Source organism: Megascapheus bottae, chromosome X, assembly GCF_031878675.1.
Source record: "Megascapheus bottae isolate mThoBot1 chromosome X, mThoBot2.hap1, whole genome shotgun sequence".
Lineage (NCBI taxonomy): Eukaryota > Metazoa > Chordata > Mammalia > Rodentia > Geomyidae > Megascapheus > Megascapheus bottae.
The window spans coordinates 446042-463435 of record NC_143547.1 but is presented as its reverse complement, the minus strand read 5'-3'; the positions used below and the strand labels follow the sequence as shown (position 1 = coordinate 463435).

Genomic DNA, 17394 nt, shown 5'->3' with positions numbered 1-17394 from the left:
CCATGATCTTTCACTGACAAGTTAGTGCAGTGGCAGCCTGCAGTGCAGGATTGACAAGGATGCAGAAGCTGAGCAGAGGCACCAGTGCAGAGAGCAGGAAAACTGCCTGATTAGAAAGTCCATGGTTTTGATATGTATGTTGTAACCTCAGAAAATACTTTTCTCGGTTCCGTTGATAAAGATTATAGTCATATTATTAGAAACATTTGGCTGTGGGCTTAAATTTTACAAGTGAGACCATTATTTCTAAGTTGGAGAATTGCAAGGATTCATTCAATATTTAGGCTTCAAACGGACAGTAATGGGTTGGGGAGGGAGCTCAGTCAGTGAACACTTACTTAGCATGCACAAGTCCCAGGGTTCAAGTCCCAGTGCCATTTGCATGGTCTCACACATGCATGCATACATCTCTATATATACACAACCTGACAAGTGTATTTATTAGCTAGTGCTCAACTCCTTATTTAAGCAGAAAGGGTGTTAGGAGAGACAAGTGAACAAAAAAGGCCATTCAGTTCTGTAATACCTGCAAATAGCTAGCTGCGATTGGATCTGCTAAGGTTATGACCGGGAACTAAATGAATAAAGCTATACAATGGTATTTATTTACCTAGTTCAAATTTGAAAGCATTTCCAGACCATAAATAAATTTGAAAATTTATTCTCTGCGTGTTATTGACTACCAAAATTCGAAAATTCCGAGTGGACGAGTAGTGATGGGATCTCTACATGGAACAGATTCTGAGGTGTTAATATAGAAATTGCCAATAAAATCTGACAAGGTAAATATGGTATCACATATCAAAATGACTTAAATTGTCCATGAAACACTAGACTTAAATTTGTATGCAGATTGCATTTTATTAGGTTTTTTTGAACTTCCCTGGGCAGCCTGTCTTGCCAGGGCATTTAGAAATGGTAACTATCCTAACCAATGAAAAAAGGCATTAAGAAATGAAAGCAACATACATCACATGCATTTGTCATCTGGAGGGAGTCAGACCAGAAGATAGCCTCAGACTCCTTCATGTTAATTAAAACATATTAAGAGTTGGGTTCCATATAAAGAATTTATGCTCTATGCAGGTGGCATGTGTTCATTCAAGTGTGTTTTTCATATTAAAGATAGTAATTAAAGCTCCTTAGAAGAAAATATATGGGTTGTGGCACTCGGCACATCTGTATCCTACTGGTGTTGGAGTGGCGGTGTTAGGTGTCAGGGCCGGGCACACCGTTCCATAATGTCACTATGAATATTAGGAATGAAACAAGCCTGATCTGTGTTTGCCTTGAAAGCTATCCAGACCTAATATTATACTTTAAAGACTTTCTGAAGTATTGACTTCAGAATAAGAGCAAACATTCTTTAAGGCCTGGACAAACCCAAAAGGAATTACTGAAATCTCCTATTTCAGGCATACATTTTAATAGTAGTGTTCAATGACAAGTCATTAATTCCCAGCAACCTGACTCTTAGGTTTAGATCTCCAAAGGCTAAAATTAGGAGCATTTGTATGCTGACCTTGTTATTTTATTGAGTGTGGCAGTTTGTAGGACAAAGCTCATCTGTGAACTTGGATTTTCGATTTTCTGCTAGTGTCTCTACTTATGCTTGAAGGCTTGTTTTGGGATTGGTATAAATCAACTGTCTCACCATGGATTGTTAAATTATCAAGTCGAATACACCTCACCAAAAAACACCTAACACAAAGGAAGTTGGCCGGATATGGTTCCTTGAAAACACACTAGAAACATACCTCAAAAACACAAATGATAAGACAATCACCTCTTTTGTATAAAGAGCAGCAACACAAACTGGGTGTTGAGAGCCCGCACCTTTCGTCCTAGCTACTCAGGAGGCTGGGAACTTAGGGCCACAGTTGGAAGTCAACCAGGGCAAGAAAGTCCACGAGACTTATGGAAGTGGTGCTGTGACTCAACGTGGTAGAGCATTAGCCTTGAGTGAAAAAGATAAGGGCCAGCACCTAGGGTCTCGAGTTCAAGCCCCATGATCAACCAGCAACAGAAAGTGGTAAGCAATACATGTCTTCATCTTTTTTCAAACTTGACCTTTCTCCAGTAGTCTGCCTGTGGAATTGCTGAATTCCTCAGACGGGGCTGGCAGAAGGGTGGTGGTGAATTCTGCCCAGTAGCTGTACCCTTTCAAAAAACCTTATTGGATTGGTCAGCTTGTTATTATTAATGGTTAAGTAGCCAGCTCCTGGCTTTAAGCAACATTTAAAAATATACCCGCACAAGTCTCAAATAGGAACGGAAGCCTAGGTAGAAATTCTGACAGCAATCCCGAGCTCATAAGAATATCAAACACATTGGGTTCAGTGTTTTTTTCTACAAAATGTGACGGCCTGGGGTGGGGCGCATTGTATATTATTTTAACTATTGGCTATTAAATTAGAAATCAAGACAATGTTTATGAAATGCATAAACATTTTAGTTTGGTGATGGTAGAAGTGTTAGAAATTAAGCCTTTATTGGTATCAATTGCAAACATGGAAAACAAGTTGTTTAATCTGCCTAACGAGCACTGATTGAACCACCATGTGGCAGACAGGCCCTCTTCCAAAGGCTTGCACATACTTCGCCCTCCAATCCCCTTGGCAGTGCCATGGTGCAGCTGAGGCACACAGCACAGAGAGGTTAAGAACTACCGAGCATCTGAACACTTAGTATTTGATTACAAGAAGACTGGCACTGGCTTCTGTATGCTTAACGGAAGTACTCGTCACATTAAAATGTTTGTGTATGTGTGTGTGTGTGTGTGAGAGAGAGAGAGAGAGAGAGAGAGAGAGAAAGGGGAGAATGTAGCAGAGAAATGTCTGAATCCGAGGTCACATCTTCTAGACTCAAGTTTGGAAAACAGCTTTGAGCCAAATCTCAGCTAAGACTTGTGTTTATAGTTTTATTGACACAGACCCCTTCTCACTTTCTTATACTGTGTGGCAGCTTTCATTCTGAAACAGCTATAGAATTGAATCATTTTAAGAACGAGGTAAAGGCCACTGAAAACAAAAAGTATTTGTTGCAAATATTGTGTGTGTGTGTGTGTGTCTGTCCATGTGTACCAGTTCAAGGACTTGAACTCAAGGCCTACTGTGTTTGAGTTTTTGTGATTAAGGCTAATGCTCTGCCACTTTGAGCCACAGCTCCATTTCTGGCTTTTTGGAGGTTAATTGGAGACCAGTCTCAGACTGGCTTTGAGGTATGATTCTCAGATCTCAGCTTCCTGAGTAACTATGGTTACAAGCATGAGCCACCAGCACACCCAGTTTTCAGGAGAAAGAAACATTGCCTATTCTCCTGTGGACTCCAGTGCTGCGCTGTCCAGTATGACATCCACTAGCCACGGGTAGCTGTGCAGCCCTTGAAATGGACTGGGATAAGCTGAGATGCCTGAAACACATTCCAAAGAGGGTGTGTGACTTAGACAAAAAGAAAGAAGGAAGGAGGAGCAAACAATCTCTTGTATTTGCAAATGTCTACAGCAAAGAAATCATTTAAAATCCAGCTAGCCCTCCTAGGAGGATTAATCAAACAGAATAGCTAAGGATCACCACTCCAGTAGTCGTAGGTGAGGTCTCCCAGAGCAGACTCTGACTGAGAACTGGAATTGGGAGGTGATCCAGGAAGCACCTGGAAGGAAGAGGAAATGGAAAGGAAGGAAGAGGAAAGAGGGTGTGTTAATGAGCCCGTTGTCACTTTGGACTCCTGTGCCTTCTCCCAGAGGGCCCTGGGGGAGATTTCATGGACTGGGGCTCAGAGTTGTTTCAACTAGAAGCAAGTGAGTAAGCAGCACTGTTCTTCCACCAATTGCCAGGATTTTCCATCTGCCTACCTCGACTGTTCCTCGTACCACAGCCTGCCTGCCCTGCCAGGAGCTGGGAACAGCTCTAAAGGCAGAATGGCACAGGGGTTTTCAGAAAGAAACCACCAGCCATCTTGGGAATGATACCTTTCAGAGACATTGAGTTGGACTATGTCTGGCTATTAAGTCACACTATTTTATCTCCTCACCTTTATAATTTCACAATAAATGTCGGTGGTGTTTTCTGGTGCATGTGTTCATTTCCTCATCTGGTCTTAATGATGGCATTGATAGGTGGATCATTTGTCATTGTGAATGGAAAAAGTGAGCTCAAGTATGTCATAGGTTCAAGAGAGTCCACCTGGGTAGTGGCTGAGGTCTCCTTCCCTCTCTCATCCATGGGTTTCTATAAAGCTCAGCTTGGTAAGAACATATTGAGTATATTGATGTTTTCAGTTGGCAATAGAATTGATCGTTTTTTTTTAAGATATGCATAGGAATGTAGATACTTATATCTACTTAGTCCTAAAGTCCTGCCCATAAAAATGTTCTCTGTTACACAAAGTACAATCAAATCAAGAGATTGTAGAGACTGCACATTGCCACACAGGATGTTAGCGATAGAGTTAAATTGCAACTAATCCCCAGAGACATCCCTGTAGTGCAAGCTTATGGACACATGGCTTTTTGACGACTGGATTTTGTTACCATTCCATTACTCGTGTTCTCTTCAAAAGTGCTGTCAGCCCCTTTGGTACTACTTGAAAACAGGTCTCTCCCCCATCTTAATTTCCTTGTGTTGTACTTCTGACTCAGTAATTCTTTGTGGACTTTGGTAACACTTGTCCTATTTCAATTTGAAGAAACCCATAGGAATGAGATAGGTCAAAGTGTTTAAATTACAGGCTTTAGTCTTTGTATTAGATGATTAAAAACAGATTTTATCCATGAGGTATAGTGAAGAAAGGAAGGGGGAAGCAAGCAGATGTTTGCAGAATTGAAATGTGTTGGATTGCATTTATTTGGCTCTCTTACTGACTAGCTTTAAAAAGCCATATCTCTGACAATTGAACTGTAAACAGTTCCATGATATATTTCTCTAGAAATTTCCTGCTATAAAGGGTCAGCCAAAAAGAAAAGTAAAAGGATTCCCTAAGATTAACACACGGAAAGGAGCTGACTAATATAACTTGTGATAATTATAGCTAAATCAAGGATATTGAATTGTGAACTGCCTTAGAATTGTTCATTAGTCTCTGACTATACTGTGATTCTCCGTTGTAGTTCATTTAGTGCTACCATCTTTTGGGGTTTCCGTATAGAGAAGGGAGGGTTGTTATGAAGAGCTTGGAAGTGATTCTTCCTGTGGAATTATTAGGTGGTCCTTACGTCAGTCCCACTGTCTCATTGTCTGACTTTGGCTTTAAATGAGAAATAATTCCACGTCTCATTTAAAGTAGCCATTTTTTTTGCCAGTCCTGGGCTTGAGCTCAGGGCCTGAGCACTGTCCTTGGACTTTCTCAAGGCTAGAGCTCTACCACTTGAGCCTCAGCACCACTTCCGGCTTTTTTCTATGTATGTGGTACCGAGGAATCAAACCCGGGTCTTCATGCATGCTAGGCAAGCACTTTAACCACTAGGCCAAACTCCCGGCCCCAAAGTAGCCATATTTTTTATGATGATTAATAGAAGGGTTACATTATCTTCACCAGATAAAAGGTGCATAACTTCACAAACATTGATATTCCTTCTCATGACATGGTCTCCATTTCCCCCCCCCCTCCCCCCGCTTATCTTGATTTCCCCCCCTTCCCTATCCAATTTCAAATAACCAATTAAGCACATATAAAATATATCAGATGACAAGGTGAAATATTGTAACAATATGAGATAACCAAGGGATGGCAAAAGAGATGAGAGATAACAAACATAGTACATTAAGAACAACAGTCACTTATTATATGGCTTTTGTTTCCTTATCCTGGAGGTCCTTACATTTAGTGTCATACTCTTTGGCCTTATGTGTCTAGGTTTTGTTCTATTGTAAATCTCTGCTAGGAGAGCCCAAGGTTTCTACTGATTATGACAAATGAGGGAAACTATTGGGCCTATGTTCCCTTGAGTCTGGCTTATTTCTAAAGTAACCATATTTTTTGAGATGTGTTGACCATTTGAAATCCAGATGACAGAAACATAAAACTTCCCTCAGAGATAAGAACACCTGAGATTTAGAGAAAAAATAGGTTTTCAAGTGTATTGCGAAGAATGCAGAACCAAGCTTAAACCTAAGTGGTACATTCTCTAAGGACTAGAATTAAAATGGAGTGCAAAGTGGTGAGGGGAGGCTGGATCTCGGCAACTCCAAGAAGTCTGGGGAGATGCTCAGGGGAGCAATGAGGGTAGAAGCCCTGGACCACTGGAACGTGAACACGCCTCATGCACACTCTTGGCTCACAGGGCACCTTTCACCTTCCCTGGAATGAAAGTCAGAACTGGAACTCTCATGGAAGGAAACAGAGGCATTGAGCCAAGCCAGGATCTGTTCCTCAACTGCACAGTGTCTTGTGGGAATGCCTTCTTTGGGGAAAGAAACTCAATTCCTCACCTCAGCGTGTAGTCCTCACCTGGCTGAGCTATACGAACCCCAAATCATAGCGCAGGGTACAAAGTTCATATCAGATACCAAAAAAGTACTTGACAAAGACAAAATCAGATTCTTGGGAATCATTCAGCAAAGATCGGTACATGGAGAATTGCCATTTTTCAAAATCTTAGAAATAAGTCTGTCGAGTTCCCTTAAAATTACAGAGAAAAGAATTGGAACAGGGTCAAAAAACAGTTCAATAAGAAAAGGTGTGGCCAGGTGCCAGTAGCTCGTATCTGTAACTAGCTTCCTAGAAGGCAGTAGCCTCTTTATTGAGTATCTCTCCCAGATGCCTGACCATTTGCTTGTGAATAGGGAGTAGGGATTTGTTTTTTTTGCCAGTCCTGGACCTTGAACTCAGGGCCTGGGCACTGTCCTTGGGTTTTCTCAAGACTAGAGCTCTACCACTTGAGCCACAGCACTATTTCTGGTTTTTTTTTCTATGTATGAGGTACCGAGGAATCGACCCGGGTCTTCGTGCATGCGAAGCAAGCACGCTACCACTAGGCCGAACTCCTGACCCAGGAGTAGAGATTTTTTTGTTTTGTTTTGTTTTCTTGTTTCCCAAGTCTCTTTCTCAGAATCTGACATATACTAAAAGCTTAATAACTACCAGTTGTATGGATGAATAAATGAAGGAATGAGGGCTAAAAGGAAGAGTACAAATGAGAAAGCATGGGGATATTTGAATGAGTCTTACTGCAGCACAGAGGACTGAAAATATGTTCAAATGTTCATTTAAGTAAATATTAAATTGATGATCTAAAGAAACAGGAAGTAATTCTATAGTTTTACAAACCACTATGGTATAAAGCAGTGTTAAAAGAATATTGATCTTGCATGGATAGACACAGAACAGAATCATGTGCACTGAAACAAACTGAGGAAATATTTGACAAAGATTTCTAATAGATGTTTATAAATGGCCATGTTGTCAGCAATAGTTGGTCAATTCTAACTTGTTTCCAACAGATTGACCTCGCCTGACAATAAAAGTCATAAATTCTAAAATTTAATACAGGATAGAGATATGTTGGGGTATCTTTCTTACATTGTTGACATTTCTGATTGAGTTCAAAGGAACTAAATCACTTTCTGACTTCTTAATTCATAACCTAGGAATAACATATGATGATTATTCAATTACACACAGGTTAACATAATAAACAGCAATAAAATAGTGACGTCTGAGTATTTCTAGAAATTTCTTTTATAATGTGACTTTGAAGATGCAGTTTCAATCTATAAATACTTGTAATAAAATCAGTTTCATTGAAATTTTTGAAAAAAATTGATTTTCCTGATTATGAAAAATGTGCCTATACAAGAGAAGTATGCATAATAACATTTTTTCTTCTTTTCTTTTTGAACAGCAAAACTTAGAGAGCAATCTCACCAACCTTATCAAGAGGAACACAGAACTGGAGACCCTTTTGGCTAAGCTCATTCAAACCTGTCAACATGTTGAAGTGAGTATATCTCTAGCTGTTTGTATTCGATTTCGGGATTATCACTGCTAGATCAAGGTTTTTATGTCTTCACACTTCTTTTTTTGCCAGTCCTGGCCTTGAACTCAAGGCCTGAGCATTGTCCTTGGGTTTTCTCAAGGCTAGAGTTCTACCACTTAAGCCTCAGCACCATTTCTGGTTCTTTTTTTATTTTGTGTGTGTGGGGGGCAGGCAAGGAAGCAAATGTTTATTCACTTTTTTTTTCGGAGATAACCACATTTTGATGAATTTATTTTTATATATCATTCTATGCTGCCATACAAGTTCCACAAAGTTTTACATCTGATATTTAAAGAATTTATTAACACTGATTTTTACATCATATTTCAAATGACATGTTTAACAAACTAGTGTTCAAGAAGGGAATCTCTATACAATCACTGGCACTTAGTTTTTAGAACATAATTAAAATTAGGCTAAGGTTTGTATATCATAGATACATATTAATTTATGAGATGAAACATTATGTCTATAGAGTCATAGGTTTTTATGTCTTTGTAGTTGTGTTTATATTTCCAATACCATGTCCATAGCATTGGGTATGCAAATATTGAGTTCTCTGTGTTGTACTGTTTGGATTTAATAGCCACATATTAAGGATACCATGTACCTTTTGGTCCTTAGGTCTTGACTTGTCTCACTCAACATGATTCGCTCTAGATTCATCCACTTTCCTGTAAATGCCATTATTTTATCTTGTCTGTTGGCTATGTAGAATTCCATTGTGTATATATACCACATTTTCTGTATCCATTCATCTGCAGTAGGGCATCTGGATTATTTCCATCACCTGGCTACATTTCTGGCTTTTTTCAGTGTATGTGGTACCAAGGAATTGAACCCTGGTCTTGGTGCATGTGAGGCAAGCACTCTACCCCTAGGCCAAACTCCCAGCCCTGGCCTCACACTTTCTAAGTGAGAAATTAATTTCTTTTTAAAATTAGATCTTCTCTAGAAGTTAAACATGTAAGATAGGTGACACAGAGAAGAACTAGAACCTCAGAGACTGTATCCCCAAGGATACCTCCTCCTCTCCCATTAATCTCTCCTTGGATCCAGCATTCTTATGACTGTAGATTTGAATCAGCCTTACACAGAAAGACAAAAAAGAGCAGTACTTAAAAGGTATTTGAAGGTATTCTGAGCTTAACTTTCCTGCTTTTGGGGTGGGCAAGGGAAAGCTTCATTGGAGATCAGAGTCTCGTATGCCTTCCGACTAAGGCTAGCTTCAAATTGTAATCCTCAGATCTCTGCCTCCTCAATAGCTAGGATTACAGGCATAAGCTACAGTTCCTAACTCCTAGTTTCTAAATATTTCACATTCATGCCATCGAATTTATTATTTTGGAAGATATAATTTAACCCATTTCTGATCTATGTTAAATGCCACTAACAAAAAACCTGCAGTGATTCTACAATGTACAAAAAAAAGTGTTAATTTCAACTTTGAGTGCTTGCAAATTAAACTCCCCAGATAGTCCCAGCTGTAGAAGCAATATGTTTTGAGTATATAATTAAAATCTCTGACAATAACTATTTGCAAAAGAGAAATCAGGTATTTTGTCACTGTGCCCATACCAGCAGTACTTGATGCAAAATAGTTAAAAGAATAATAAAGAACACAATGTATTTGAGGACCGCGTTCTTTCATGCAGTAACAGTTGAAGAACAGTACAGTATCTAGTCAGGCATGATTGAACATTACATTTTTTTAAAATCTAAAGTTCATGTATAGCTTGGCATTGGTGGTTCACAACTGTAATCCTAGCTATCCAGGAAGTTGAGATCTGAGAGGATCGTCATTCAGAGCCAGCCTGAACAAGAAAGTGTGAGATTCTTATATCCGGTGTACTTGTAGAAAGCCAGAAATGGAGCTGTGACTCAAGTGGTAGAGCACCAGCCGTAAGCAAAAAAGTGAAGGCCCTGAATTCAAGCCCCCATACTGACATGAAAAATCCACATCATTTCTCTCTGACATTGGGATACAGCTTAAAAAATTAATGATGAGAGAGTTCAAAGTATTAGACTTTTTTCATTCTTGTGATGCAAAAAATGTGAGACATTTTCTAATACCCTACATTAGACAAGTATAGATTTGAGAAAGAAGATAAATGATAAAGAAAGAAGTGAGTACAGTTTGCCTGAAACTTTATAGATGAGTTGTGGCTTAAGCCAATCCTATAGACATCAGAACGACTCTTTTTAACGTATTCCACGTATTGAGGTTAGCATTTCATGTATACAACACGAAGATGTTTGCCAAAGGTACATTCCTCAGCACAAGAAAACTTAGCACAAATGATTTCAGATCCTCTCAGTTTAACAGCTGATCTACTATGCAAATGTTAGTTCTTTAAAGAAAGGCTTGAAGTAATTAATGTTCCTAAAGCTTCTACTGTTCCTTATTTCTGACTGGAAATTTAAATTGGTTACTGAGAACCATGGCGGTTGACAACTGTCCTGAATTCTAGATCTGCTAAGCTTTTCTGCCACAGGACTAAGAGGTGGGGTGTTCCCTTCTACTTGACTGTCCACTCCAACTGCTCATCATCGGAGTGCCATGAGCAGAGTTTCATCATAAATAGAGGAGAATATGACATTCAAAAGATGCTGACAGAGGCCCGGGAGTTTGGCCTAGTGGTAGAGAGTTTGCCTAGCATGCATGAAGACCCGGGTCCGATTCCTTGGTACCACATACATAGAAAAAAAAAGCCAGAAGTGGTGCTGTGGCTCAAGTAGTAGAGCTCTAGCCTTGAGAAAGCCTAAGGACAGTGCTTAGGCCCTGAGTTCAAGACCCAGGACTGGCAAAAAAAAAAAAGTAAGAAAGAAAGAGAGAAATAAGAGCAAAATGGATCTGAGAGCAAATTAGATCTGCTATCCAGTGAGCTCATTGATTCAAGCCATGGGTCCCATTTTTTTAAGAACTACGTGATTCTCTGGGTAGAACCATCTTTCATCAGGTTGAATGCAGTTGGGCAGGTGAAAACAGCAACTACATCAAGAGCATGTTGAAGAATCCCTTCTAACCTTCTGCTTAGACTGGATTCACTTGTGGCCATCATCTCCCCGGGGATCAGGTTGAGCCTTGTTGATTAAACCACATGAGAAATACCAGTGAACAAGCATAATGTTTTCATTATTGCAGAGTAACATGACTATGCATTATATGAATGAGTCGATGAACAAAATAGAAAGCTCCATGTGCTGTATTTTATTTTAATGATGTGCTGGCATTTGATGTTTAGGATAATAAGAGAGAATTACTTCTCCTTGGTAAAAAAAAAATTACCTGTACTTAATGGTACATCTTATAAATGCTTTATGGATTGGGTGATTATTTCATTCAATTTCAGCTGGTTACTTCGTAAAGCATCAGTGTCTGGTTTCTATTATGCTTGGTAGTGATTTCAGAAAAATGTCTTGTTCCTAATACAATATTAATATGGCTTGTATTTATAAAATTCTAGTCATCCTAGCATAATGGAAAATTGTATTGTATCATGTTCAGTTATTTCAGATGAGAGATAAATTAAAGAAAGTGACAAAGACCAACTATTGTAGCGAATCAGTTATTGTTTTAATTGAGATAGTCTTTTATAGTAAAGGTATTTCTGAACTGGTTGTGGCAGACTTGTAAATAGACACATATATGCAATTTGGAATAATTCTAGGCAAGAAGAAAAGAGTATTCATTTCTTTTTTATTGCATTGTATAAACCCTTTGGAATGGCAACAACTGATGGATGAATACATTTTGTGAATTTACTCGTGGTAAATAAAATAGAGTCAGATTTAACAATCAGTTAAAATTAAATAGAAAAATGAAGATTTAATATTAAATTGACTAAATAAAGATCATAGCACTACCTGTTCTTATATTTCTCCTCTTATTCCTAATTATTAGTATTCTTCAAGAAGTGTGTGTTCACAGATGCGCATATGCATGTGCCTGCCATAACTGGGGCCTGAACTCAAGGCCACATACTCTTGTTTGGCTAGCACTCTACCACTTGAGCCACACTTCCACTTCTAGATTTTTGCTGGTCAACTGGAGATAAGAGTCTCATAAACTTACTGCCAGTGCAGACTTTCAACCTGGAGCCTTAGACCTCAGCTACGTTATGATGAAAATAAATTCTGGGGACTATTGATCTTGAGCTGTGGTTTGCTAAAGAGAGGTTTTAAAGTTTTGCACAATCAGATATTTGCATTTATTAAAGGGACATACTCATCTGTGCCCTTAGTATGAATGGACTCTTCTTCTCCCAAGGGGCTCCCCACCACCATTAAGACAAAAAAACACCTACAACTTAATTTTTTAAAAAATGAAAAGTGAGAAACTACTTTCAGCTAGTGAGTGGGGAAGGAAGCCCAGGACATAAGCCTGCCTTCATGCAGTGGCTCTAAGCACCATTGGGAAGAAGAGGAAAGGCACTGTTCCCAGGGCAAATGGAGGCGTGGGGATGAGAAGGAAGGAGTGCACACACTCCACGACCAGTTCTTGCTGAATATATGGAAAATGAATAGGAAGGCTAGGGGGAACTAGCTTTATAGAAAAGAAACATGTTAGCCAGGCATGGTAGCTCACACCTATAAGCCTAGCTATTTAGGGGGCTGAGATGTGAGGATCCCAGTGCGAAGCTAGCCCAGGCAGGCAAGAAAGTCCCTGTGAGACTCTTATCTCCAATTAACTACCCACAACCTGGAAGTGGAGCTGTGGCTCAAGGGGTAGATCCATACCTTTGAGCACAGAGAGGCTCAGGACCTGAGTTCAAGCCCTACAAGTGACCCCAAAAATATACCAGAAAAGAAAAAAGGAAAGGCCTTTCATGTTGCGACTGAGTTAAACTTTCCTCCCAAAGGTTCGCTGCCAGCTGTCAGAGCACATATATGTGTCACAGTTGGGCTTAGAATCTCTTAACTCTTTCCAAGAAATGGTGTTTATGTTTTTAGGAAAATTAGGATGGATATCTTCGTGCAAGCAGTTGCCTTTCCAAGGCACAATTCACTCCAGAGAGGTGGTGGAATGTGTTAGGCAGTAAGTAGAAAAGCATTTCCTGGTCCACATCCTAGGTTCCTAGACTCTACTCCTTCCTTTTCCTCTTCCTGAAGGTGTCCTTGTATTTGCAACTGAGCATTCCTCAGGGAAAAGACTCCCCTGGCTAATTGGAGTGAAAACAAAACAAAGAAAAAGAAAAAAAAAACAAAAACCACACAGCACAGAGGCCACTCCTAATTGTTGTAAATTAAGTCAATGAATTCCTTCCCACGACTCAGAAGGAAATGGCACTTCCTTACAAGTCCACCCCTCCTCCTTGGGTTTCATTTTTGCTTTTCTTTAAAAATGGAAGCATTTGAAGGTCCTTCCTCCCCCCCCATTGTTTTTATAACTTGTTTTATAAACGAGAGTAAGCAAATGAAATAGACTTTTAATTGTGTAAGTGCCTTTTTTTTAAAGCTAGAGAAAAGGGAGTATGAAAGTCAAGGTAGTTCTCCACCCAGGACAGAAGATTTGAAAGAGCAATACTGGGGAGACTCCCGGGAAAGGGTTTTGTTTGGATTTTTAATTTTTCCCCCCAGGAAATATGTGTATAACTTGATGGTTGGGATTCTAGAAACTTAGTGGGTTTTGATAACTCTGTTTTTGTTTGCTTCCAGAGAGGCGTACAGTAAAGTGTTTCCTTGAATGAGTTTAGAGTTATCTCATGTTTGTGGCAAGCTTATGAAAAGTAATGAAAATGTGGATCAGGAGTGAGACTTGGTCTGTGCAATCTGTAATCCCAGCACACAGGAAACTGAGGCCAGGGGATTTAGAGTTCAAGGCCAGTTTGGGCTTACATAGTGAGACCTTGTTTCATCAAATAGTAGTATTGACACAAAAGGAGTTGAACCCAGCTACAAAATTTACCTGGTTTATATCATATATAAATGTGTTTATTTACTATCACACGCTCTTTTGCATTTGCTTTAAAAAATAAAAGGATCTGCTTTATTAAGCAGTTAAAATCACTGACAGTTATTAAATCCTATAATTTTGGAGAATCAATGTCTTGACACACAACAGATGGTCATTTGGGGCATTACAAGTGATGGGGAGTATAGGTCCATACTGAGATAGTGGTATTGATCAGTTGAGAAAATGTAACTGATTACTGTAGTTGCTGGAAGGTCATACTCTGAATTCAGCATCTTGTTAAAATCTTGCCCATGGTCTCCTTGGTTTATCTTGCATTCTTTGTAGTCACTTTAAAAATTCTCTTTGGCACTAGTTGTCTTTTTCTTTTTCTTTCTTTTTTTTATTTTTTTGCCAGTCCCGGGCTTAGGCTCAGGGGCTAAGCACTGTCCTTGGACTTTCTCAAGGTTAGAGCTCTACCACTTGAGCCACAGCACCATTTCTGGCTTTTTGCTATGTATGTGGTACTGAGGAATCAAACCCAGGTCTTTGCGCATGCTAGGCAAGCACTCTACCACTAGGCCAAACTCCTGGCCCCCCTAGTTTTCTTTTTAAACTACTTTTTTTCTTTTACTTTTATTTTAATGGGAACTCTGTTCTCCTACTGACTCTCAGAGACTTCCTGTGTTGGCATGTGGTGTGACACACTTCTTGTGGGTGAGTGGGTGAATTAAGTGCCATATTTATTGGATTTCTGCTCCAGTAAAGTACTCTGTAAGTTGAGAGTTTTAACAGGGATAAATTATCTTGGGTGATATATAGCTTTTTGAGAAACTGTCAAGTCCCCGATCAAGCTGCTAAATTTTGAAATGAGGAAAAGTCACTTGGTTAACAAAGAAAGCCGAATCTTTTTGGTGAACAGTTTTGTGATTACATAGCATTTTTTGACTGGGAGACTTGGGGTGTGGCTACATTCAGAGGACACATACACACATACCCAGACACACGTCTTGTGGACATGAGGATGATATGGGTTTCGTAGATTCTGTTCGTATGGGAGGGGTGTCATGTATGTCCAAAATTATGACTCATTGTCACTTCACATAAGGATCAGATTCCTACCTTACTTGGTACCCTATAAAAGATTACTTAGATTCAGATTTTAGGCCTTACTAAAAAAGACCATATCAGGCAACCCCCATTTAGCTAAGCTTTCCTGTGCAAATTACTCTGGAAAGATGATGCAGTGGGACACATGACAACATTCGAAAGCAGGTGAGGGTAACTACTCTGCTGATGTTGGATCTTGGGTTTGGGGTTCCTATGATGAGGGAGGAAAGGAATTTTTGATCTTAATTGAACTAAACTTTGTGTCAGTAGATGACTTTTTTTTAAACTACTACATGTGTATAATGGTAATATTTCTTTGCTTATGCCACTAAGTTTGCTAAAGCTGACAACTATGAAGCAAATATATTTTATCCTAGTGCAGCGAAAATTGAATTCTTTATAAAAGCGGTATCTAACACATACTTGAATGTCTCCCCCTAGATTCAATATCCTCACATTAAAGAAATACTGATTCCTAGCACACATTGGATCCTTCTACTTTGGTGGGTGTATTGATGAGGGATACTGATAGAGTACTATCAAGCCTTTCAGTATTTTGGAATTAGGGATTAATCTGAGAAATGTGTAAGTAGAAGGCTTAGTTGATACTATTTTCAGAGTAACATTCCAGAGGGAAAAATAGTTTTAAAAACATTATGCAAGCTAGATGCCAGTGGCTGACTCCTATGATCTCAGAAGGCTGAGATCTGAGGATTGTGGTTAAAGCCAGCCCCGGCACAGAAGTCTGTGAGAGTTTTATCTACAATTAACCACCAGCAAACTGGAAGTGGTTCTGTAGCCCAAAGTGACAGAGTGCTAGCCTTGAGCTGAAGAACTCAGGGACAGCGCCCAGGCCCAGAGTTCAAGCCCTACAACCAACACCCCTCCCCCCAAAAAGCATTATGCAAAGTTTTCATCATTTGTTAATCTTTCTACTGTGGCTAGGATGAACAATTATGCCATGTTTAAACTCCTACCAAATGGGTCAGAGTTCACTTTCTTCCCTTGCACCTCTCTCTGAAGACAGGTTTTCAACTTTAATACTTACATGTAACTGGGAGGCCAGTGGCTGGGAGTGAAGAGATCATGGTTTTTCAGATGGATTTTTTTTTGCCAGTCCTGGCTTGAGCTCAGGTCCTGAGCACTGTCCTTGGACTTTCTCAAGGCTAGAGCTCTACCACTTGACCCTCAGCACCACTTCCGGCTTTTTTCTATGTATGTGGTACCGAGGAATCGAACCCGGGTATTTGTGCATGCTAGGCAAGCACTCTACCACTAGGCCAAACTCCCGGCCCTTCAGATGGATTTTAATGTGGTCTCTCCACCATAATCTCGTGGACTTGAAACAGTGACCAGTAACCTACTTGAATGGCTCAACGATGGGGATGTTTCTGACATGTTATAAAATGACATGATTTTAAAATGGACATTATAATAGTAGCTCGAACTCAGGTTTCGTAAGAGATAACCTTAGCTCAATGTATCCCAGTGAACACGTCAAAAGTGAGAAAATGACTCCATGTGAACAGGTAGAAATCTGGGTTCTTTTATAATAAGTTCTTGTCCATTCCACTGAGAGATAAGCATGATCGCAACTAACAGCCACGGTTTTGTAACTAAACCAAACCCTTTTACTTCTGAAGCTAATGTCTAGCTAAAATTATTTCTTTCAATAAATAGGTAGAACATCGTTTTCTTTCTGACAATCAAGCCCAAACTATCTTTGTATACAATAATGATAGATTATGTGAAAAACCAGATATATCATCCTTTACTTTCGTTCAGTTGGCTTCTATTTTTAATTGTTAAATGTTATAGGAAATACTAAAGAGCCTTGTTCTAATTGTGAAATTCCACAGCAAAAGAGTTGAGTCATGCATCTACAATTTCCATTAACAAGAGTGTAATTGTAGTCCTGGTTATTTTCATTTTAAACAAAAATAGGAAAATTTAAATTCAGCTATTTGGAAGGCCTGAGGCTGCCACTACATGTAAAAGACTCTCAGTGAGGAGCAACACATAAAGATTTTACAACCAAATGAGGTAACTTCTCAGCCGAGGAATTTATGGTGGAGCTTTTACTGTCCTTGCAGAGCGCTTTTCGCTCTACATGTCATCAAGTTCATGTATAAGAGGCGATGAACCCATCAGGACTCTAATTCTCTGACTAGTCAAGGTGGTTATTGCGCTGCCAGAAGCCCATGCAAGAAAGTGTCTATCACCTTCCATACGAGTGGGAAGATGGTATCTCTTTTCTTACTTGCGGGTATCAGGAATGGATCATACTATAACATTGTTATGATCCCATAACCGAGTGGAGATAGTAATGGTAGGGAAGCAAAAATGATGGAACTTAGGAAAATGTGCATGAAAAACAATTGTGGCCATGTGATAATTATCCTAATAGTCATTAGTG

At 39.4% G+C, this 17394-nt stretch overlaps 1 protein-coding gene across 1 annotated transcript in view; it reads left to right on the top strand.

Annotated features, from left to right (window-relative positions):
- Positions 1-17394, top strand: part of Mid1 (midline 1) — an 87173-nt gene that overhangs the window by 21980 nt on the left and 47799 nt on the right. The window contains exon 2 of the mRNA XM_090325626.1: positions 7841-7936. Within this exon, the coding sequence (XP_090181752.1) occupies positions 7841-7936 (96 nt within the window). The remainder of the gene's footprint in view (positions 1-7840; positions 7937-17394) is intronic.